At 37.6% G+C, this 25,835-nt stretch overlaps 1 protein-coding gene across 2 annotated transcripts in view; it reads right to left on the minus strand.

The window, feature by feature from the left end:
• Nucleotides 1-25,835, minus strand: part of CHN1 (chimerin 1) — a 158,463-nt gene that overhangs the window by 46,454 nt on the left and 86,174 nt on the right. Inside the window, exon 7 of one of the 2 annotated variants that reach the window (XM_053665144.1) lies at nt 24,040-24,328. In XM_053665144.1, the coding sequence (XP_053521119.1) occupies nt 24,040-24,328 (289 nt within the window). Of the gene's footprint in view, nt 1-21,947; nt 22,027-24,039; nt 24,329-25,835 lie in introns of those variants that run through there. The other variant, XM_037155864.2, reaches the window with a different exon arrangement.

Below are 25,835 nucleotides of genomic sequence, written 5' to 3' on the forward strand. Positions count from 1 at the left end.
CTATGCTATACCCACCCAAGTGAGAGGAAACTGGAGTCTGAGGGTAACTGTTTTCTTCTATCTATTCAAGGTGGTTTATCTAGTTATTTTCTTTTCAATTTTGAAGAGTAGTAATATATGGCAAGACAGAGCAAGTGACAGTAACAGTGGATGGTAAGAAAGTAATAGTAACTAAGATCTCTAGATCTCAAGTTTAGTACACAGTACATGCAGTAGACAACGCAGCCTTCTAGCCTCCATTCAAACACCACCCCTCCATGAAGGCTTTGGTGATTCACACCAATTAGATGTGGTGTTGCCCTTCTGTGAACCTCAGAGCCTTTCGCTTGCTCATTAGATATGAGATATACCACACTGTACCTTACATCACAGTTAACTGTGTAGCTGTTTACATTGAATTGCATCTTACACATTTAATATAAACCTTGAATCTAGCACAGTACATTGCATAAATAAAAATTCAACAAACACTTTGTTAAAAGAATAAAACCAAATGAAGGCAGCTATTTTATTGGGGGAGGGGGGAGGACAGTGTGTTATAATAAAAAAGATAGGATTTCAAATCAGAGCACTGAAGTTTGAACCCTGACCTTAGATTTGTTTGGTGTCTTGGTAACCTCATCTACACACTACGGATAATCATACCTACATAACATGTAGGTATGTTACTGGGCAGTTTATAGAGGATGAAACATAAAAGAGGAAAAGACTGTGTGAAGACAGACGACACTCACTACATGGTAGTATCATGGGGGTGCTGCACCAAACATTTGCTGCAGGGTGTGCTGTGTAGGGTGAGACCAAGGTTCCTGCCGTCCAGGAGTTTGTAGATCAACCTCCTTGTAGCTTTCACCATACAAACATTACAAACATGACTGGAAACTCCGCCCTTCCCTTTATATTGTGGTCTTTACCAAATTTTCCCAATTTTAGCTCTAATCCTACCTTTGAAAAGGTGTAAAATGACATACATGTTAGTTGAGGAGACAGAATTGAGAGGGGGTGGAAGGCTGAAAGAAAAGGAGACTCTCTGCCTTTGTTAAGAGTCCAGGTAACGACTCTGAATGCTTCATATCATTGTCCTCTTTGTTCGTCACAACAATTCTGGAAGTGTGTTGTATAATGGACATTTTATGGATGATGAAATGCTCAGAGTGACTTGCTCAAGGTCATAGTCAGGAAGATCGGAATCCCTCTGTGTGTGTATGTGTTGGCTGCAAAGCCTGGCAGCTGTTTCTGCCACCTTTAATGAGAGGAGGAGATAAACCCGAGGTGTTTGGGTTACAGTCCCCTCATATTCTGGTTCTAGGAAGTAGAAGGAAATGGCTGCACTGGGGGGGGGACAGGGCACATACCCCACAAGATCACTCTTGCTGGAAACATCATCAGTACTTAGCTCTTTATTGTGACTGGGAATCTGTGGCCTGTCTTAGACTCTGGTCGTCCTTGACACTGACATCGCTTCTGTAATGTTCACCTGAACGATGAAGAAACAGCAGCTCTGGGAGATTTACGTAAGTACCTTGCCCAAGGTCGACTAACTGGTATATGGTGAGAGGAGGATTTGACCCCTGGTCTGTGTGACTTGGAGTCTGTGTCTTTCTTCCTATCCCGCCTCTCAAATTATCTATGGTAAAATGCAAATTTTAAAAGGCTATTTACCATTTGAATAAATTTCTAGATCATTTATATTCTAGCATGCCTCACATCACTAGCCATTTCAGTATTGCTTACATTTGAATTTATAGTATCTACCAGATTCATCATTTAATCAAAAATTTCCAAATGCATATGAAAACAAACATTAGAGACTTCTGTACAGAACTCTATAAATTCCTTAAGTTATATGGAGATCAATAACTTTTTATGCTGCAGAGAAGCTCTTACCTCTTGCCAGGCTCTAAATTTTCATGTTACTGGCATCAGTTACCTCGTAATTCCTAACTCAGTCTTCATTACACAGCTCGTCTAGCATTAACTTAATATCCATATAAACAGATATCAATAAGGCATGTTGATGCATTCATTTCAGTGAACAATAAATTTAAATTACACTGTAGACACTACCAAACTGCACACACTTTTACACGTCCCCTTCTAAACATGAGACATTTGAAAACAATGCAAACAAAAAAGTACAGCCCTGCATCACTATTCTTTCAAGAAACAATAGAACCACCAAATTCTGCAAGTGACAGTTCTGAGGGGGCTTTTCCCACACTGCACGAGGAACACCAGGCCCGAGAGGAGGGGGCAGCGGCACTTGGCCTGGTTTCCCAGCCTCATTTTGACTGACACTAGCCAAGCCTTCTACTTTTCTAAGTCCCAGCTGCACCAAATGAATCCCATGGTCTTCTCTCCATGTTTAACAGAAAATCAGAAGGAAAAAGAAAGGTTCACAGTCAGCACACAAGGATGCAGAGCTCAGTGTGCTTCCGGGGAAAGGCCAGCCTGGCTATCTCCACGGAGTCTCCACGGGGTCACGCTGCCCAGTTTACTGCCTGTGGACTCCTGTCCAGTACTCAGTCCTGCAGGCTCGGAAACTCATTTGTCAGCTCAAGGGGGTCATATCTATTTCTCAGAGAGAGACTGACGGTATAATACCAAGATTATAAAACTGATAGGTGAAAGGAGAACGATGGTTGTCTAGTTTATACTAAAATATAAGATACAAAGTGGGGACCATCGGTTCCTTTTTTGATAGAACCACTACACTGGAAACAAGAAAAATTAGGATGCTGATAAGAATGGAATCAGAACAAGTGCAGTGGGTTTCATGAACTGAATATTTAATGCGTAGAGTTAAGACATGTTGGGAACCGCCCTGCCTGGTTTCAGAAACTATAACCCTCCCACAGCTAAGGCTGAGTGAGCGACCTTCGGACCATAAGCAGCTAAGGAGAAAAAGCTTATCTCCCTGGCAGGAGCGCTGCTTCTGCTCCTTCATCTATAACTGGCCCCCAATGTTTGATCAGTTAGCCAGTGACAGGTAAGATTCCCTAAGGGGGGAATCACCTAAGACCGGCATGATCACGTGGAGGCCCTGAGGAAGGACTTGGGGAGCTGTGGACAAAGGGGGTGATGGACTCTCACCCCAAGGCTTTGACAAAGCCTGAGTCCTCATTTCTCCTAATTCCTTTGCTATCTGCCTCCTCTGCCTGACTTAAGCCTGAAATAATGACAGAGGGTGGTGCAGCCTTGTGCTGGAAAGGCCGGGCTCCCCAGTGATCAGGCCTGAGAAAGGCCTGTCTTATGAATAAAACATAATTTACTGTCTTATGAATCAGTACTTAAAGCTAATTCATAAGACAGTCTTATTTTTTGACTTATAAGTTCTTAAAGAATATTAGATTATAGCCCTGATGTACTGGTAACAATTTACATAATAAGATATAATAAATGGCTGATGTCTTCCTGTCCTGAATTATGTAACACAAGTTAATATATATGTAATATATATAAAATTACATAATAAGAGTAAAATGTTCCAGTCTTTATCAACAATTAGAGACTTAAAACCCAGTGTAAAATTCTTGTATCATGTTTTCACTATTTCAAAAAGCTTTTAGCTGTAGTATACATATGGAAGACAACTATCGGGTTGGCCAAAAAGTCTGTTTAGGTTTTTTTGTAAAATAAAAGACACATTTTTCATTTCACCAATAACTATTGATTTGGATATTTTGAGTATGTCGGCTATACTGGGCTGTTGGCTTCTACTCAGTAGAGGCCAGCGGTGCTGCTAAATATCTTCCAAAATACAAGACAAATATAACTAGTGGTATATTTATATACCACTAGTTAATAATGTACATCTATGTATTATAGTACATTAATATCATGTCCTCATGAATATTAAGCAAGTAAATTAAGTCAATGTATTAATGACATATAATTGTAGATGGACATAACTATAATAATGCATGCCTATGTATAATGATTATCAGTGATTAATCAACTGGACGTACATTAATTTAATAATCGTACATACACCATTAAATTACGTTTAATCCTTGTCCATATGACTATCCCCCACCAAAGGGTGTCCCTTGATCTACCTACCTCCGTGAAACCAGCAACCCGCCCAGTCAGTGTCCCTCTTCTTGTCCCAGGCCCATTTAACTTGGGGGTTTCTAACTTGGGTCATAAACGGCATCCAGTTCTTGCTTCAGGGCCATGACAACCTAAAATCGCCCACTTGTTCCCCTTAAATAAGACATCACAATGGATTAATGGCTAATCAGCCCATGCCGTGGCATAACTGTGGTGTCATGCCCTTAGTAGGATTTTTGGGGGGGGTATGCTCGGGGGTTTTTTGGGGGGGATTATATTTGTCTTGTATATTGTATATTGGTAATTCTTTGGCCACAGCAAAGAATTACTTGGCCAAAATGTCAGTAATACCAAGATACTTTACAAACTACTTGGCCAAAATGTCAGTAATACCAAGATACTTTGATAGTTTGATCAGTCACAGCACCTTCTCCATACACTGCATAAATCTTTTTTTACATTTCAGTTGTGTTTTTACCTTTATTGAATGAAGTATAATATGCCAAAAATATTGTGTATCTTCTCCCATCTTCAACATTAAAATGGCTGCACAAGAATTCACCAATTTTGATTAAGTTGTTTTAAATGCACACTGATATGGCAGCTGTCACAATACATCTAACAAATTGTTTCGAATAAAGTTAAAGACAACTAAGCACTACTAGAGCCATCATATGGAAAAATACATAATGGACTTATTGGCCAACCCAATAAAAAGCATAACTCAGCTTGACATTATTAGGAGTATTTTCAGATATTAAACTGCCATGTGAGATTATTTCAAGTTACTGCAGTCCAGTGAACATTTTACAATCACCACTTTAACAGAAGCAAGACACTGTATCAGAGTAAATGCTAGGAACTACATTTTCAGTTTTCTTTAGTGACTTCCATTTACTGGGCTGGGATGAAGTCGATGTGATTTGGATTTTTAAAAGAACCTGTTACTGATTTTCTTAAACATAAGTTACATAAGCTTACTTCCTATAGGTGTAGTTTGATTAGCATATTCCAATTATAATTTCTTTTAATATTCATTTTAAGCCTCAATTGAGGTAAATGTTGACTAATAGTGGTATGAAGTATATTTGTGAAATTCAAACATATTTTTGAAAACCAATTTTTATTACTTGATAACCCCAATAATGGCCCGAAAGTAAAAGATTTGACATGTTTGTACAATGACAATTGTCCTGAGAAGAAGGTAAGCACAGGCATAACTCACAAAGGTGTTAATAGCTCAGCTTGCTGCCAGGCGTGAACTTGTCTTTAGAAGGACACTGCTCTATGGCATGGTTTACATCAAGATAATGATGTTAAAAAATAAAAATAACTTGCATCTGGGCATTTTCTAAAATAAACTTTTCATAACACATCCATAGTATTTCATTCCATGAAATTTCTGTTAGTTCAAAGGATGCTGCTCTCCTTCACATAAGAGATCGTCAGATTCATCTACATACTGTGTCCTATATGGAACTCGACATCTGAAGAGCAATGCAAGGTATCTGGACCAGGCTCACAAATAATGAGAACATTAAAAAATAAGATACAGAAAGTGGGACTGCAAACAAGTTCCTGTGAGGTAGAGGAAGATAAGATTAAAGGATAATTCAACGACATTTTAATGTAGTGAGGATCTTAGGCTGATAAAGTCAAATGCTATTTAAGGCTACCTGGCCAGATTAGGCTGTGTTTTACTGCCTGTTCCACCAAACCGTCTCCCAGAGCAATCGACAGTGAACAGGGTGTGCAGAGACCCAGGGGTGGCTGCCCGAGGTCCCCATAATGTACCCATGTAAAAGTGTGTTATACAAAAATGTGTTCAGTCAATTACTACTGAGCAAAGCTGATGCTCTAGGAAGCTGTGCCATATTTATGTTTAGGTTTACGGGTCCCTGCTGAGCAGCAGGAAATGCAAAATTTAGATTCCAGAGAGCAGGCTTGGGTGACTGAGGGAGGCCTCAGGCCATTTCAGGAGTGGGCCTGATTCCACCACCACACTGCACAGCGAGAAGTAATCTGTGAGGTAACTGCCTTGATAATCCTGTTCTAGCCCCACTTCACCAGAACCTGACTGAATTCTTCCTGTTTGGTTAAAACAAAAAAACACAACAAAACAGAACAAAACCACCAGACTAGCTCTTACACTGAGCCCAAATCAGTAGCACTTACGCAGACTTTTAGATTCTACAAAGCTCTCTGACACACTGTAGCCCCCATTTCTGTTTTTCAGAAAGAAGCCACAATGGGAACGCAGGCCTCCTGCCTTCACACCCTCTCCTCTATCCACTCTTCTGTGCTTCCCTGGGACCTTGGATTATGATCACTCCACATGTGACAAGACTGGCTCTTGCCTTATGTAAGAACCAGGGCCTCTAGACCCAGACGCATCACCAGGCAAACACGTTTACAGCTGAAAACGACCACCCCCAACTCAGTTCTAAGCCTGACAGATGGTTCACACAATCCAGAGAGGTAAGTCAGCCTTAGTAATTAATTTCCGACATTTTAAAAAGCCTTTTTCATTACTACGATGAGGATGGGTACAGTGATACGTTGCTCATACTTAGATACATGCAGATTCTTTGTCAACTGTCTACCGGGGCTTTAAGGACAGTTACAGAGCTGCATCTCTTTTTTGTCTTTGTTTTTGCTCTAGCTTTTGCTGTTCCTTAAATAAAAACAAATCAACAAAACTACCCTCCAAACCAACGAGTTGAGAGAATAGTCTCTTGAGCAACTAATTAAGCTGTCTGTAGAAATAGGTAATTAAGCTTTACATTAAAATTCACCAGATATACATAATTTACAAGGTGAAAGCCATTCCAATCTCATGAGTAAACAATTAACTAATTCTTATATTTATAACAGAAATTCCAGAATGGCAAATGCAGCAGTAACTATATAATTAAAATACATTTTATCTTTAAAGTAATACAGCATAACAAAATAGAGATTTGGGGTTCTGGACATGTAGCTAAGAAAGTATAAATACTCCCAAATTCAGTAAAAGAAAATACAGAAATGTCAAAGTACATACAGAGGCTCCTTGACTTACAACAGAGTTATGTCCTGATAAATGCATCATAAATTGAAAATATTGTCAGTTGAAATGCATTTAGTATACACACCCTACCAGACATCATAGCTTACTTAGCCTAGCCTACCCCAATTGTGGTAGGAACACTTACATTAGTCTAGAGTTAAGCAAAATAAGCGTATTTTTTTAAAGTGTTGACTATCTCATGTAATTTATTGAATACTGTACTGAAAGTGAAAAAGAAAATGGATGAATGGGTATCATTTTCACACCACCATAAGGTCAAAAAATGGTAAGCTGAATCATAGTAAGTTGGGGACCAACTGTATATACAATACAAGGCTCTCCTAAGTAGTTTTCATTCAATAAATGTTTTATTTAATATCTACCATGTTCTAGGCACTAGTGAAATTGTGGCAAATAGCAGAGAATAGGGTCCTATGCTGGTTTTCACAAGGATCAGATATTAAACAAATACATACTTAATGAACTCATTACATTTGGGATAAGTATTAGATAGACAATGGATTTTTTCCATCCTGTTTTAATACTAACGGTCACATTTTCTTATAAGGGTTGAATTCATTCATGAAATCTATGCCCATGCCCCCCCTTCCATGCTGCTTCCTCCTCTTCTGGGGCTACATCTGGTGATTCCCCACATCTCCGCCCCAGATTCTGTCCTTTAAATATGCAAGTGCCTTCAAAAGCTCTCCAAATGCCCAAACCCCAGGGCAGTGTGCTGACCACCTCACCTCATACAGTTCTTTGATCAGAAGCAATGCAGAGAGAGAACTGCTGTTTACAAACCCTTCCCAATCTGCTTAACCACCCCTTTTCTAAAGAGTTAAAACAAACAATTTTTAACTCAAGTTCAGCGTTATTGATAGTTAAGTGATTAAAGCTTGGCACTTGAGTGAAGACTATCTGTGAAGTAAAATCAGCTCGACTTACTAGTTACGAGGTCGTAGAAGAAATCTCAGTGTCTTCATCTGTAAATTGGAATAATGATAGTACCTATGGCAAAGGGTGGCTAGGAGGACGGGATGAGGCAACGTGCAGAGGATGTATGAAATGTATGTAAAGCATATATTTTCAGTAGCTAGCATGCAGAGAGCTCCCAGAGCTCTCAGACAAGTCGTGGTGGCGATGCTGATACTGCTGTCATCACTAGCATATTGGTCTTAGCACCTGACATAAAGTAGGTGCTAAATCTTAAAAGAACGAGCACCCCAATCCATAGTGCATTGGTAAGCCTCACTGAATTCTTCACACTCATAGATGAATGCCTTTCTGAATGATTCCACCCTCCTAAAAATACTATTAGGAGAGATTTAATGCAAATTAAAATGGCCATTCTTTAAAGTACCTTATAGCTCATTTAAAAAAAAAATAACAGCTGAACAAAACAAAACAAAATAATAGCTGATCAGACGTGCAAAGAGGAAGGGCATTTAAAGTATTGTTTCCTCATTTGATAGCCAACATGTACACAACTATGAACTGAAAACATGTTAAGAGAGAAAATCTATGACAACACAGGTATCATAGCAACATAGTTAACTAAGGGATGAAACTGAATTGAAAACATTTGTTCCATTAAGAGATTAACAGGTGCCACTGGAAAGACAAAGGAAAGGGTGCCCAGGCTTCGTGAATTGCAGTATTCAATGCTAAACACTTTGAATTAATGTGGTTTATATTACTATGCAGGACCAAAACAACTCTTATTGGAGGAATAGCACAAAGTGCCATGAAAATTTATGAATAAAAACTATCGGTAATGATGAGTTGCAAGAAAATCTTAAGAGGAAAAAAAATTTGGGCAGTATCTACCATTAGTAAACCTAGTTTCAAGTTTATTTCTTCCTAAGAACTACAACCCATAACTTGTAAATTGCAAGATGAGACTATTTTCAAATGCATTTCTTAATAAGGAAGACGTTAAAATAAGAAGTTAGATGTTAAAAAATAACTTGCCTAAAATATCTCCTCCTGCAGATCAGCTGTAGATGGATGGATGCTTTCATTACATTTTTCTGTTGGAAATACCAAGCCATGACATCAGTTGAATAATGTTTCTTTGTTGTTTCCCTTTTAAAAAACATTTTATTTATTTATCTTTAGAGGGGAAAGGAAATGAAGGGAAGGGAAGAAGAGAAGGAGAGAAACATCAATGTATGGTTGCCTCTTGTGTGTCCCTTGCAGGGAACTGGCCTGCAACCCAGGCCAGTGCCCTGACTGGAAATCGAACCATGGTTGTTTGGTTCACAGGCCCACGCTCAATCCACTGAACTACAGCAGCCAGGGCACATTGTTTCCCTTTTTAAAAGAACCTAGTCTTTGAGACACAACATAAGGAGTTAATGCATTATTTTATGCCTATGGTACTGATTTTAATAAATGATAGTCTAGTAAATTAGCTATCGTGAGTCATTTATTTTGATAGTCCCTTCCAACTGTCTCCTCTTTTTTTTTTCCGCTGTGGATTGTGTTAATTTATAGTTTTAAACCTTCACATTTGAAAAACTCTCCAAAAGAGAAAGAGCCTTATACCAAAAGATGTAAAGGTATCTGGGATCCTTTTAGGGATGGTTTTCTTGAGGAAAAATATTGGTTTGCTACATGGGCTAGCTGTTTTTTCCATGGAATATCATTTTTCACTTGGAAGACTGACTAATACAAATTTTGGTTATTCAGACTTGGCACTTCTACAAAAATGAGCAAAGTGAACCTGCCATCTCATGGAAAACAACTGATAGTCAATGAAAAAAATTCAAACTTTCAAGAGAAAATAAGATTTTGGACATTTTTATATCCATCACCCTGAATTGGAAAGCTTCCCACTCCTTAAATGACTTTTCTGATGAGACCAAATGCTGATATTGACAAGTGTGATTTTTTGATAGCATATAAAGAAATATGTCAAGCTTTGGAAGACCCAGATAAGTCTGTGAACCAATATTTTCCAAATTACCAATGCATGGTGATCAGAGTCATGCATGGTTGAGAGATTCTTCCAGAGTTCAAAACAGAACAGTGGATTTTAGTGTAACCAGATGAGAAATGCTCACAGACAGGACTTCAAATTCCACACTGCAAGGAACCTTTAGGAAACGACCACCTACCCAGTTTTGGTGTGATATCAAAGAGAAGCATCTACAATCATCTGAAAAGGCTATTTAAATACTTCTCTCTTTTCCAAATTCGTATTTGTATGAGGTCAAACTTTCTTCACATACTTTAACCAGATTAACACAACAGATCAAATGCAGAAGTACTTATGAAAATTCAGTTGTTTTCACAGTAGTAAGATATAAAGAGATTTACAGAAAAGTAAAAAGTGCCACTCTTCTATTAACTAAATTTGTTTCATAAAATATCATCTCAATAATAATGCTATTATATTAACATTTAATGGGTTGATTATATTTACATGAATTAATATATTAGGATAGTTTTAAAAATCTGTTTTAATTTCCAATAGTATTTATCAATAGGTATAGCCAACATAAATGAAAGCTCTTTGAGGTCTCCAACAATTTTTAAATTGTTAGAGGCTCCTGAGTCTAAAATGTTGGAGAATCACTGACCTAATCAATTAGTTGCAACATGTACTGTGCACCAGTATCTCTGCCCCCTGCCTCCCTGCCCCGCCAGCCACGTGCACAGAAAGAGTAACATGTCGGGGCCTCATGTTGCTTCTACTGAACCAACGTGCCTGCAGTTGTCTCTACTGTATATAAAGCGTCACTGGTGAAAACACTGATCTGTCTCTTTAATCAAAAACTATGACTGCATATTTTAGAATTTCCACACAATTTATTTATATTAAGTAGTTTATTTTCATCATTTTATTTCTCAAAAATACTATCTTTAGTAGTATCTTTTTTTATTGCTATAAATGCAAATCTTTATTCATGTAATTGGCTTCCCTACTTCGGAGAGATCTCATGGAAAGTGATAAACTGTCAAACTGTATTGAAAAGCTGTAAGGTTTTGTTGCTATTGTTTGTTTACTTCGTTTCTCTTTTTTTGCTTCTAAATTATAATAAACTGGGTACAGTAAGTTTTACATATAGTCTTCAGAGTACTAATTTGAAAAATACTTTAATTGCCTTAAAAAATACCTTATTTAGGAGGTGACTGTCAATTCAGAGGTCTTTTGTCAGTTTCAAAAGCTAAGTAAGCTTCAACTTTGACAATGAAATTCTAATAAGCACTTAGACTAAACTGATGCAAACCTGAAGATGTCAACCTGAATTTAAGTCAACTGCTGAAAGTGTAAAAGTGTGCTGACTTAAGTATAATATATGTGACATGCTTTATTACATTATAAATCTTAGCTACTAATGTATTATACTAATACATAAATAAATTATGTTAATTACTTAATGTGGTCCAATTACAAAAACTTTGAAGATATTTGTCCAGAGCTCATTCTACCAAGTATACTGCCATTTAAATTCACATGTTGAAGTATTGAGAGCTTTGCCCATCCATATAATTCACACAACCACATAATTAAAAATCCTTTCTCATCTTGTTGTCACTTTGACAGGAACAGAACTATGAGAATCTGCACATTTCTGTGCTACTTAAAGGTAAGGGAGGGAGGGTGGCACTTGACACCAGCAGTCACTGGAGAACTAAGCGATAGTGTCAAGAAAAATATTTTGTTTGGTTTAACATTTAAAAAATTCAATAGGTATAAGCTTTCTAATTCTGTAAACTGGAATCATTCCTTCTTTTGCACTTCTTTTTTTTTTTTCTTGGCAATACTTTTTTGGGTTTTTTTATTTTTATTAATTTTATTTAGTTATTTTTTTTTACAGTTTTTCTGAGTTTACTTTAAGAACCGAAGGTAAGAGTGGCGGCCCTGGAGTGATGGGCCGTGCCTGGACCACGCTTCAGCTTCCTCTGCACGCATTCCAGGACGCTTCAGTCTCCCGCTTCGGAGCAGGCCAATCACTTAGACGGTGACCGCTTAGCCTGAGCCCTAAAACAGTCTGATGGTTTTACAATGATGCCAAGGGGCACTTGGTAATACGGTCTGGCTTGCCTCTGATTTCACTTTTAAAAATAAAGGATGCATTATTAAAACACACTCCAAGTATCTATTCATAATTCTCCATATACCTATCACCCCCAAAGACACCGACGTTATTATAATACTCACCCTCAAAATTGATTAAATCAGGTATCTGATAAAGTACCTACTACATTTTCTGACATTCGGTGGTGTAATAATTGTTAGTTACTTCTGTTATTATCCTTAGTTTTACAACCCCTAGTGATGTATGTTGGGTTTATTGTATGTTGGGAAGCTAGAAGAGACCTTCAACTTCCTGAGGCCAAAGAAAACTATGTGACTGGGCTCAGAGCCACGCCTATACCTAAATCTGCATGCTTTCAGTCTGCTCTGCCTCTTAGAATAGTAAGCTCTCAGCAGTACAGAATCTTGTATCTGAAAACCTCTGGAGCGTTAACAAAGAGAGCTTATGCGCAGGGAACTGTGACACCTAGAAGGCACCTGAGTCCTTCATTTCACAACTGAGCTTCAGAGAGGTTAATGACATACTTCAGGTGGTGTCATCAAGTCATAAGATAAGAACTGTCTTATGGATCCAGAACTGTTCCAAGTTGCCTAACTGATGCCTAATAAAAAAAAATGTTGTTTTGGGTATATGAGAGAATGGCTGGCTAAACAGGAGAATGTGGTAATAAAATCTCCTTTTGAAGTGCTTGTATCTGAGTAGTAAGGGTGGATCTTTGTGGAAGACACATCTCAAAAGTAAAAAACAAAGGAATTAAGAGAGAAAAGAAACAGCACAGACAGCAGCTGACCCAGATGCCGTGGGCTGCTCCAAAGCTATGACAGAGCACTAGCGTATAGAACCCCAGAGATCCTTTTTGCTTCTCAACACAAGATCAAATGTTAAAATTCCACTGCTATTTAAGTATTCTGTCACAGAGAAAAAAAATTAGCTTAAAAGTTTAGAAGATTTTTACATGAAACTATAAGTTAAATATTAAAAACACTTGTTTATAATCTAGTATCACACTGAATTTAAACACATATATGTGTATGAAATAAAACCAACCCTTTTGCAGTAACTATGAACAATGCTTCCTAATAAAAGCATATGTCACACATGGGAAATACAGTCAATAATATTATAATAACTATATATGGTGCCAGGTAGGTAGTGGAAATATCAGGGGGAACACTTTGTAATGTATATGGTTATCTAACCACTATGCTGTATACCAAAAATACAAAATAATATTGAATGTTAACTGTAATTGAAAGATAAAATTCAATAAAAGAAGCATCTGCCGTAGTCATTATTTAGTCAAAGGCACTGGGGGGGGCTTTTTCTACAAGGAACAAAGGGAATTCACTATTCACACTGAAATAAGTAGTAATTAGAATGTTATGTCCAAATGATACCAAATAGTTTTGTTTTAAATAAATAATGCCACTAAGCACTGCTGTGCATGCTGCAGATGGAAATTATGGAAATTCCTTTTCAAAAATGCTTCCTTAGTTTAGAACTGAGTCGCTCTGAAGGGTACACGAGCTTGGCTATGATGACACATGAAGCTCATGCACAACTTTGGATACTCTTTCAATGGATTTAGGAATGTTTCTCTCATGTAAGAGTTTTGTGGATTTTAAAGGTATAGAATTTTCCAGGAAAAACAATTGTATATGCTTTTAATTTATCCCTGAAGTTAATGAACTTATAAACTAAATTTTTAGTTATACTTATTCCTAAAGAAATACTGAGTTTTACATTAACTATTCTGGAAACAAATCTTTTACTTGAATACCAATTTTTCAAAAATAAATAAAGTTCTGAATTTAGAAAGTCTACTAAAATGCATCATGCAATCCTACTCTGGACTAAGCGATTTTTTTTAAGGCTAGTTAAGGAAGATTTATAATAATGACAAACAGTATGCAGGAAAAACAGCACCAATTACCAATCATTTAAAAACAGGGTATCCCGGCAGAGAGAACTTCTCTATCTATATACTTATTTTGTCATCATTTAAAATAACGATGATTTTTAAGGGTTTTTTTAAATGTACTGGGGGTACGGGACAGAAAATTAGCCTTATAAAAAAATCTATGGTTGTCTTACTCAGTACTGGACATAGCACCCAAATCAGTAAATAAATACCAGTAACAATATCAATAAATATTATTATTTGTTATTTATTGGTTATCAATAAATAACCAATATCGATAAATATTTATGGGATACATAATTTGGCTAAATATTGTTTATAAACACAATGGAATATTAGAGCAGAAATACATTTATTCACATGGACAGATTCTTTATAACCTAATAGTAAAGCATATTACAAAGTAGCTTATATAGAGATGCTCTCTCTCTCACACACACACGGAAAGAAAATGACAGAATATTATTGGTTATGTTATCCATCAATAGTGGGATTTATGTATTTAAGTATTTTTATATTCTGATTTTATACTCTTACTGTTTTTCATTGCTTTATTATTTTCGTAAGCAATGAACATGAATTACTCATATAATAAAAACATGAAAGTTTGGAATAATCTCTAAGCATAGGAAGACTAGAAGGAAATTCATCAAAAAGTTAACACAAAGTTGTTTTTAGATGGTGAGACTATGACTAATCCCCTCTTCTTTCTTTTACTTCATATTTTCAAATTAAAGAAAGAACATGTATTTCTTTAAGAGTTTAAGGACAAACTCTCTTAAATTCATTAATTGGACACACCAACATGATTCATTTTTTAATCCTAAGAACAGTTTTAGGCAACATGATTGGACTTGTTCGCAAATATCACCTATAGCCATTGGCATGACTGTGGGGATCTAGTTAATGCAGCCAAAGCGTTTCTATAATTCCCTACCACTTTCACCGTCTGGTACTCTCCTCTCTCCACACTACTGACAGTCCCCCAGCCTTGAGAAACACCAGGCCTCCAGAATTTGGCTGATAAACTTTGCAGAGCTGCAAAACCAGGGCATACGAAGAGGAGTTTGCGCCTGAGGCTGGCCTGCTTAGAGAGCAGTTTCAGGTCACTGGAGGGCCTACTTGAGTCACGGTTCATTGAAGTCAATTACTAAAATTAATATGCCAATGATTTAATCTATTTTTAAGTAAACAGGAGGAAGTCAAAGTTGTGCTTACCTTAACACTCCCCTCATTCACTCCCATTCCAGTAAGTTTTATAAGGGAGAAAGGGCAAAAATTATAACCATTTCTCCAGGAATTTTATACAACCCATGGTCCACCCATGGGAGCTCGTTACACGGAGAGTGTCATTCCTGCTTTGGGACTGGGGGAAGGAGGAGTCTGTCTACAGGACTCAGGTGGGCTGCATCTGCACACTTTCATGAGAGAAAACTGAATGCTTCGGTGAACTCAATAAAGCTAAAAAAATAAAACTCTTCAGCAGTGTTCCATAGGGAGTTCTCGAATCACACCACTGCCACAAAGAATGCCTTTTCCCATTTGAAGACTGTGAGTGGGGGGAGCAGAAATGGAATACCTGGTACCATGAGGCACAGTTCAGAGTAGGGATGCTCTAATCCCCATCAACTGTGGCCATGACTAACACCTGCTGTGGGACCTATTCCAGGCCAGAGAGGAATGGCGAGGACAGAGCCTGTGACTAAAGGAGAGCTGGCCACTTCCTGGCTTTGCCGAGTGCTTCTGGCTCAGGTCCAAGATCCCAGCAGAGCAGAGACGCTCCTCCTCCTGGTACTTAAGAATCTACTCTCATTTTGTACTTTCATTCACTTGAAGCCATTATTGCAGATTAAATAGTGAACACGCCACAATGATAGGACAGAAATCTTCAACAAGTCAGAACGTCTTGCAATCGCTACTACACACCAACAATTGCTTTTTACTCATATTTCCCTAAAAAAATATGACCTGAGAAATGTACGACATAAGTGGGTATTTCAACATAAGATGTTTTTTATAATAGAAAGGATAAAAGGATAAAGAAAGGATAAAAGTAAGATATGCTGTAAATGTGGGAAATGAAAACATTAAATAGGGTGTCACCTGTCAGATCAACACTTAAAAATTCTTGTCCTGATAGAAACTTAATCAAGTTGCCCTTGGATGAGTCATGGTGGTAGGATTTTCTACAAAAGGGCCATTAAGGAATGTTCTGGAGCAATGAGATCTGTATTTTGATTATAATGGTAGTTACACAGGTGTATATATTTGTCAAAGCTCATCAATCTGTACGTGTAACTGTGCATTTTACTATATACAAATTATACCTCTATAGTTATTTAAATTCTTGGAAAATAAGCCTATAAAGAGATATGGGCTACTCTGTAGTTTCCCTATTACATTGACTACTTTCTCAAGGGATAAGGGACTACAGTGTTTTCTTTACTGTGAACTTGGGCAGCAGCCCAAAGTAATTCTAAAGTTACTAAGTAAACTATACCAAGAATAGGGGTGTCTTCCTATTGAATGAGCAAAAAGGAAGAGAGGTGTAAGTCTCTTACAACCATGCTAAACAATCCGCAGCTTATATAAAAGCTTCTGCTTTCGGAATAAAGATAATCTTTTATCAAACATTGCTAGGACATAATGACAAGCTGCAGTAACTCAGATATTTTCAAGAAAAATGTTCTAGGAGATATAAAACTGAATAGTGTCAATCAGGTCATCAGCAAACTTGTAGCACTTAGTGACTTTTCCGAGTGTTGAGAAAATAGAAAATAATAGGGTTGATGCAGTCAAGGGACTGAAAAGCCACAGTGAAAGTACTGCAGCAGCACACTAAAGGGAGACACCAAACACGGCCCACTGACAGCTGCTGCAGACACCTGTCATTTCTTTTTCTTTTTAAAAGAATCTAACTATTGTTCAAGTGTGAATTCTTGACCAGTTGTAGTAACTGGAGAAAGACCCAAGAATTGCTAAGGACTAACTTATGAGGACATGGGAAAACAATTATGTTCTCCTAACAGGGCATGGCTATGACTTAGGGGTCTGAGAGGTCTAACCATTATGGGGGAGGGAAGCTGACTCTGAACAGAAAGGGGGACTATGAGGGAGCAAAAGCAAAAGACGAAGAGTCCAGATCTAAGTCATTAGGCATGAGACGTAATGAGAGGATTTGCCGAAGCTGACCCAGTTGTCCACCAGTGTGGACTATGAGCAATGCAGACAGGCCAGATTGCTGCTGGACAGTCTCGAACCGCTCTGGACCCCAGACGCTGCCACCCTCCTAAAGCCACCAGAGTTGACATCTATTTCACAGCATTAAATGGATCAGGATCTTGCCGCCGATAATTATTTGCCCACCAAAAGCTAAAATTCTGAAATAGAAATTGTGAAGAAGTTTCTAATAGCTTTCTTTTCCAACCTTCAAACCAGTAATTTAATAGTTATTTTATTTGTCTGATTGGCCCACAAAGAAAAATCTTCCAAAACTGCAGCTGGCCTAGAATATTACAGTTTGGTCTTCCACTGGCCTGGTTCTTTGGAGCCAAGACACTAATATTTGTCTTCCATCTTCCTATTTCCATCTGGTTTTCCTTAAAGTCTTTCAATTACTCATCCTTTCTGTGGGTGATGAAATTCACCCAAATCACCCCCTGGGCCCCATCAGAGTTTTCTGGAACCGCTCAAGCATGAGAGTTTCTGGTGGGGTCTGGACTGTCCTCACACACAGCTGACTGGGTGGGTTTCGGGAAGATTCCACTCCAACATCTTGGTTTCTCCATACACATGTCTAAAGAGGTCCACCTCCCTCACAGGCTATCTCATGTCACACAAGCAGACTGTCTGTACCTCAGGGGCTTTATCTGGGGGATGAGGAATGGCCCTCTACCTCACAGGGACGTTCTTAGGAGCCTGAGTTCTTCAAGGGAAAAGTACAGAGTATCACAGCAAGGTGAACTGCTATGTGCTTTTCCTCGGTCCCAGAGTTGATTTATATCAGGGCCTTGGATTTGGCTAAATTCATAAAATATACTCATTTATTTGTTTGTTCATTTAGTCAACAATTGCTTATATAAAACTCAGAAGTGATACAACATTGAGGGAGTAAAGCCCAGACAACGGGGTAGAGTGCCAGAGTGTCATGTTAATTTCTGAATTATGACTCTGAAAAATCAGTGTTCTCACTACGCGAGTGCTTCCTGTGACCTGCCGGGCTCTTCCTGCAGCAAACCCCAATCGGAGTAAGTCCAACTCAGCATCTACTAACATCCTGTAATAACACACAGATGATACACGTAGCTTGCCTTTTGCTCTCCAACATGTCTAAGTATTAATGAAATAAAGTGGAAACAATGAAAACTTCAAAATGTAAGATCTTCGAGGCACAGCTTATAACTCGTAAGTCTTTTATCCCTTCCAGAGCCTTGCCTACTTCCTTACAAACAAGAGGCATGCAGTAAGTGCTGAATTAAATGCAGTTAGTTCTGACAGGAGATGGCTCAGTTCACAGAGACTAAAGAAAAAAATGGGATGATAGTTCTGCTGTGCTCTTAAGTTGTTTCAGTTTCAATGTAAGTTTTGAGTAACAAGAAGAATTTGTTTATATGGATAAAGTGTGATGATATAAAGGCAAAGGAAGGAGAGGGTTTACCCAGCTGCAGTTAGGAGAGCAGGTGCATGTAGAAGGTAGGGGAGCTCTGGGAGACCCTAAAGGGCTCGCCATGGAGTGCAGGTTCATTGAAAGTTCCCTGACAGGTGGAGAAAGTGGCTTTACTTGTCTTATTTTCAGGAAGGTAGAGTTAAAATACTGGTCAACACTAAAATGCAAATACCACAATGTGTTAGCAAAACAACATATTTGAGCCTTAGAAAGTCATTGGTACACTATCTGGCAAAGACACATGCTTCCTCATTGGACACAATTAGAGGTTTCACAGTATTATTAAAAAAGAAGCTACTTTATTAATGAAGCAATTACTAGTCTTTTGATGTCACCTTGTGAACTCAAAAGGTAGTTCAAACATTGAAAAGATGGATCTTAAGAGAAAAACCTGAACGTGCTGTTTCTAGCAAGGGCTGGGGGAATGGTCCTCAGTACAGCAGCACCCATAAATGGGCATCCGTTGGTGATCGCTCTGACTCCAGAGTGCAGTGCTGTGTCCTGCAGCAGTACACTTACAAGGAGACCACATCGCAAAATCTCATGAATACTCTTAACCACCAATGCAACTGGCATCCAGGGTCCTCATCTTAAAGATGGGGGCAAATGTGGGCCCCTAGGAGTTTAAAGGCTTTCTCAAGAGCACACCGCTCAATAATACTTATAACTGATCAAGAAGGATTTTTTTAACCCCACTTGATTTCTTAAGAAGGATATTTATTGAAGAGGACAATCCCACTCTTAGAAGTTCTGTACGGAAGGTATAGTCTTCCTCATAAATTATTAAACTGGCTTTTTAATGCAAATAAGTGACCCTGGACATATGTGACAGTTCTCTAAGAGCCTGTTCACTCTGACCAACTAATCCTAACCTTGAACAAGCCACACTGGAAACCTGAACATGTAAATTTGACTGGGGGAGAGAGGAGCATACTGATAAGGCTGGTTTAGGAAAGAGAAGAACAGAAGAGCAGAGTTTGGGAAGGAACAATGAAGGAGAAAAAACATAAGCTGCAAAGACAGAGAGAAAGCACAAAATCAAGCGATCACACACAGTTTTCTGCAAATGGCTTTATGCCACCTACTCCCCTGTTATTGTTTTTTTATAATGACTAAGTTTAGGTGTGTGCTTCTTGTTCATTTCTACATGAGATTATACAGATACAGGTAATGTGCTATTTTTTTAAGCAAAGTAAAAACATTTAGATGGTCTGCTCTGTGGGAGAGAAAGACCACAGCAGACCACACTGCCCACGCTCCTTCCGCTCCTGCAGGGGACAGACTTGTGTCACTGGTGGAGGCACCAACAGTTCCAGTGGCCATGGCAGTTTTTGGCAGAGCCCCAGTTATGTTTCAGCCTCGGATCTCACCAAGCTTTTCAACATTTATGCAGCCTGCAGATCCCTAAAGATATCTTTTAAAAATGGAATTGAAATATAAAAGAAATTCCTGAAGAATAAATGAATATGATGAGTATTGCACTCATTTCAAACTAATGGTGAAAGAAAAATACACACACACAGGTTATTTAGCTTGGTGAAGTTCAATAAAACCAACACACTGGTTTGCCACACCCTTGCTATCCATCACAGGTCATCCTTACATGAAGACAGGTCTGGAGCTGAGACAACTAAATTTTGAAGTGAAGAGGTTCTGGCTAGATTCAGAGATCTGACTCACAGACTAATTTCTGAAATGCAAATGATATATTTTATGTGACAGTTTATATTATTAACAGTTATATGAGACATTTGTAAAAGCATGGTTTTTGGGGGATTTAAATTTACATTGTTTTTAAGTGTAAAATTATCATAAAACTATTGCATTCAGCCATTGGTCCAGTATCAGTTGAAGCACACATATTATATTTACTACTTGGAAGAAGAAACTATTTAAATACGGTTCCAAGATAAAATTTAAAAAATTAACCAATATCATCAATCATCTATAAAAATTCTTGTAATAAAAAATAGTAACTAATGTAAGCTGGGCTCTTGCCAAACTGGGCTGCTACAGTTAAGCTATTTTAGAAGAGAAAGAAGTCAGGCTTTTCAACATGCTACAACTTTATGATTAAATGTCTTTCAACATGAAAAAAAATTTTTTAATGTTTCTAATTGGTATCTCAAGCAGAGGAAGCAACCTAACTTGTTAATGAGAACAATGACATAGCTATCACTTGGAAAATAATTTTCCCCCCACAACAGACCACCAGATTTCCTAGGAACAACCACAGATTTTCAGGATACACTTCCTGTGGCAAGAAAAAAAACAAAAAAGATCCCCAAACCCTTTATAGCCATAAAAACCATCTTGCCAACTGTCCACAAAAGCTGAGATGCACAACTTACACCTAAGGACTAAAAAAAAAAAAAAAAAAAAAAAGGAGAGAAATTCTCATCCTTAATTTTAGAACAAGATCTTTCCTTGTTTTGAACAAGGTCACCTGGTTCAAAATTTCCCAAAATGCGTTTCATGGCACATTATTTTTCTAAAATGTTCTGAATAGTGGCAGGATGATCCAGATTAAGTTTGGGAGCACTCATGGAGGGTCATCACACACATTAGGTTATTAACAAAGCATCCTACAGAAATGAAATAGTTTTTTTAAGACAATTTTGTTGAACCTATTTGAGCACAGAACCCTTTTCAGTAAGCATTTATTGAAATCCTGCAAAATCAGTTGTTTTGTAGAAAAGCCCCATCTGACACACAGGAAGAAACTGAAGCGCACACAGGCCAGGAGAGTATCTCAAGGTCACAGAGTCAGCTGGTGCGTAAGCTAAAAACAGACCTCTCCTTTCAAGACTGCACTTCGGTGCTCCTTCTGGTGCTGTGCTGTCTCTCTCGGACACCGCTTCCACTCCTGGGGGATCGCACACTAACAGGACCACACCCTGGTGGTCATCTAGTCCAAAGCCCTCCTGTTAGAGGTGGGAAAATGCAGTCTCACAAAAGGGAAGCAGTGTTCCCAAAGTGACACAGAGAATCAATTCCTGGAGACCTACAACCCAGCTCTTAATTCCAACACCAGCGACCTTCCCATCACGGCACACCAACTCTGGCAGAGCCAACGCTTCTTCCTCTGAGGAAAAGGCATCACGCACAAGAGGGGCTTTGGCTATTCAGGGCCCAGGAAATATTTGTGAAACTATACTCGTGTCAGTAAGTATTTTAAGTCAGTTAAACATGATTGTCTTTACTTACAAATGTCATCCACTGTGACAGGGAATCAATGTTTCAAGCTGTTGAACAGGCCATCATCCCTGTCCTGTTGGATGACACCTGTAAATAAAATAAATCTATTTTTGAGTAAGTAGATTTTAAGCCAACTAGATTTAAGATGCATGCAGTTTAAAGCAAAGAGTAATTTTTTTAATGATTCTTAATTATGCACTGCTGGAGAGAGGTATTTCCCAGTGCCAACTATTTCACTCTATGTAGCTATCACTGGCCATCACCACAAGAGAACCCAGGTAATGTGATGTGTAATGCTGCCAGAACACTAGGGAACCACGGGTACTAGAGTTAAAAGGGTCCTCGAGGCATTGTCTGCCTCAGACTCTTGGCTCTGGTGAATATTATTTTCACTTTGTAGGAGGGATCAACAAGGTCTCAGGAAGCTACACGGCTAGCCCAAGGTTATATACCTAAGTGTCTTTGGCTTAAGTTTCTTTATAAAGAAAAGTGTACAGAGAACACATTCCCAGAGGTTATCATTAGGCTGATCAACTTTGAAAGACTCACATGTACACGTTTTTAAATATTTCACAAATGCTAAATCGGAATATTCAAGCACATCTGCATAAAATGTAATATCAGTATTAGATGTTTAAATAAAAGCATTATTGAAAAATGTCATGGATGGAAAAAACCAAAGTGAAAATATGGGAACTAGAGAGTGAAAAGAATATTAAACACAGCATGCACTTAGGATTCTGAATTCTGGTTACTTCCAAAAAAAGATTTGTGGTTACTATCAAATATGAGTATATGAAAAACCATTTTCTACAAATTTGCTATAGTCTATAATTTAAGATGTTGGTTTCTCTGTAGCCACAAAATGCTACTCCAGTAACACTTGCCAGAAATTAAAATTTGGACTGAAAAATGAACATTTTAAATTTCCGTTCTTTACCTAAACACACTAAAGTAACTAGAAGTATTTTAGGATCTGTGTGGAGGTGATATAGCTGTTTAATAATGTCATCACCAAACTCACACTGAGTGCTTACTACGCGCCTAGCATTGTTCCATTATTTTATACACACTATCTCATTCAACAGGTCCTTACAACTTGATTATTATGACAATTTTACACATAAGCATGTCAAAGCACAGAAAAATTAAGTTAACTTGCTAAGGTTCACTCAACTGGTAAAATGAAAAATTTGCACACAAATCTGTTTAGTGACAGAATACAAGCTCAAACCACTACAAATACTGCTTTTCTTTAATATAACAACTGAAGATTCTCAAAATATAATAAAGATGATTGCAATAAAATTCCCCCAACTAAATCCCATTCATTAAAAAACATCAAGAAATTCACTTTTTCTTTGGGTGAAGGGGAGACTAGGGAAAATTTTCAAAGTAAAATAATCAAGGAATTAAAATTTCTAATGTTAACCTTAAATATTTATATTTAAAAGTGAGGGGGGATGGAGATAATTATACTTAACAACAACAAAAAATGACAAATGAAAACAAATTCTTTTCTGAATAAATAAAAGTAATCTTTCTCATTCAAGAGTCCATAAAGAAATAAATCTTCCTATTATTCAACACTGATTCTCAAAGTGTAAGAATTATTCATAAACTGAATTTAATCATTTATATTTAAAATATATAGATATATCAGTTTTACAAGTAATAGAACTATTTCTATGGGGAATTATATTTAAGGGAAACAAAAAATAATTTTGATAGATAATTCGACTCCTCAATCTCTTACGTATTCTAGAAATCTGTTCTTGACCATAAGTTATGCTTCTGAACAAAACCCCAGAACTTTTTTTTCTCCCCTGAACTTTTTTACTAGGGCATTCTTCCAACATATTTTTAAAACTATGGAACTGATAAAATAGAAAATAATCAGGTATATAAAAATACACCTGACATATTTTAACTAAATAAGAATTAGATATATGCAAAGCTTAAGACCACTGCAACTAGACATTAAGGAAAACACATATCCTTTTCAAAGCACTGTGCAGAAGTCGATCTCTCCTGGCAATAATGACTTTCCTGTAAGGACCCCCAACAGAAGAAGACAAAGTGTGGATTCATGGTAGCTTACCCTTTTTTCTGACACCCCATCCTGGCCTGTAGAATCTTTATCATCATGTGTCTCTTTCAGGACTGGCATATGTTTTTGGTATGCTGGCTCTCTGTTTAAGGTTGTGTATCCTATGTGCTCATATATTGGGTTTATCGTCATCTTGGCAATGTATTCTGCTGCCTTGGTTTCAATATAGAGAGTAATCAATCCATCAGTCACCAGATCGTGGATGGACTCAAAGCGCTTCTCCCCAACAAAGTGCTTTCCATCGTAGTAGAGCCTGAAGTTTCTGGTTTGACTTCCAAATCTGCCTCAATGAAATGGGAAAGATGTTTTTAAGAAAAGTAACCAAGTGAATTCTTTCTGAAAAAAAAAAAAAGCTATTGGTTTGTGTCTTCTTTGTCTGTTAAATAAACTGTGGCTAATCTCTATGAATCATCTGAAATATAAAAAATTAACCTTTTGAATACCAAGAGTGAACTTGCAACAACTAGGGATAACTGGCCAAAAGCATGCTACCCTAAAGGATAAATGTGTTCTTATTTATCTTTTTAAGCCGCTTCATTATGCCTGTAGGAAAAACGGGAAAACAAACTTCATATCCTATTAGAACACATTCTATATTCAACTGGTCAACTGTATAGTATGTGAAATTTCTCTATTAACCTGTTTTCTTCAAGTTGATCAATAAAAATATTCAATGTACTTTGGCACCAGCATGAATGTCTTTTAACAGGAAAGTTCCATGTAGAGTTCACCTGAGCGTGATGCCGGCATGCAGTCGGACAGACAGGAGGGCAGGATGGCAGCAGAGACACACTTTTGTTATTTCTAGCCAAAGGTCAGTGACTCACTCTTCCCTTTTACAGTCACTTTTCTGTGTCTGCTTGTCAAGTCTGAGCAAGAAATGTTTGCAATATACATGGCATATATGTCATAAACTGTTGGATTCTAAAAATTTTATTCTCACTTTTGAGTTATGCTTGATACCTAGAGAAGAATGGTTTAGTTTTATGATAATTTCAGTGTTTTGCTTCCTGTAGCAAACCTCAGACATGGATCTGAGCTGGCATGACCACACCAATGTCCTTGCGAGACAAAGACAAGAGCATGCACTGACTTCAGTGAAAGCAGACACCAATAGGCACCGATGACTCACGTCGTGGTCTCCCAAAGGCAGCCCTGAGTATACATAATTAAAAACTAAACAAATCATAAAAGTACATTTAATTTCATTGTTAATAAAGTATTATTGTGGTCTCCCAAAGGTAATCTTGAGTATACCTAATTAAAAACTAAACAAATAATAAAAAAATACATTTAATTTCACTGGTAAAATACACAGAACAAGGAGAACTAAATAACAAGATACTAAAGTAATGCCCTCTAATACTAAATTAAAATATTTAAATAGAAGTACAAACTTATGCAAACTATTATTCTGCTATAGGTTTCATTCTAGAAGGACAGGAGTTAGAAACTTAAGATTTTACTTTTAATGTGTCCTTTAAAAAGTTAACAAAGTTATTTTTTATAATGTCCTCAGATATCTGCTTCTGTAGTTCAAATTAGACTTTAATAATTATTCAATCTAAAACCTAAAATTCTGCCCTAACTGGTGTGGCTCAGTGGATTGAGTGTCAGCCTGCAAACCAAAGGGTCGCTGGTTTGTTTCCCAGTCAGGGCACGTGCCTGGGTTGCAGGCCAGGTTCCCAGTAGAGGGTGTTTGAGAGGCAACCACACATTGATGTTTCTCTCCCTTTCCCCCTCCTTTACCCTCTCAAAAAATAAATAAATAAAATCTTTAAAAAATT

This window comes from Artibeus jamaicensis, unplaced genomic scaffold (assembly GCF_021234435.1).
Source record: "Artibeus jamaicensis isolate MK-2021 breed Jamaican fruit bat unplaced genomic scaffold, CSHL_Jam_final contig_391, whole genome shotgun sequence".
NCBI lineage: Eukaryota > Metazoa > Chordata > Mammalia > Chiroptera > Phyllostomidae > Artibeus > Artibeus jamaicensis.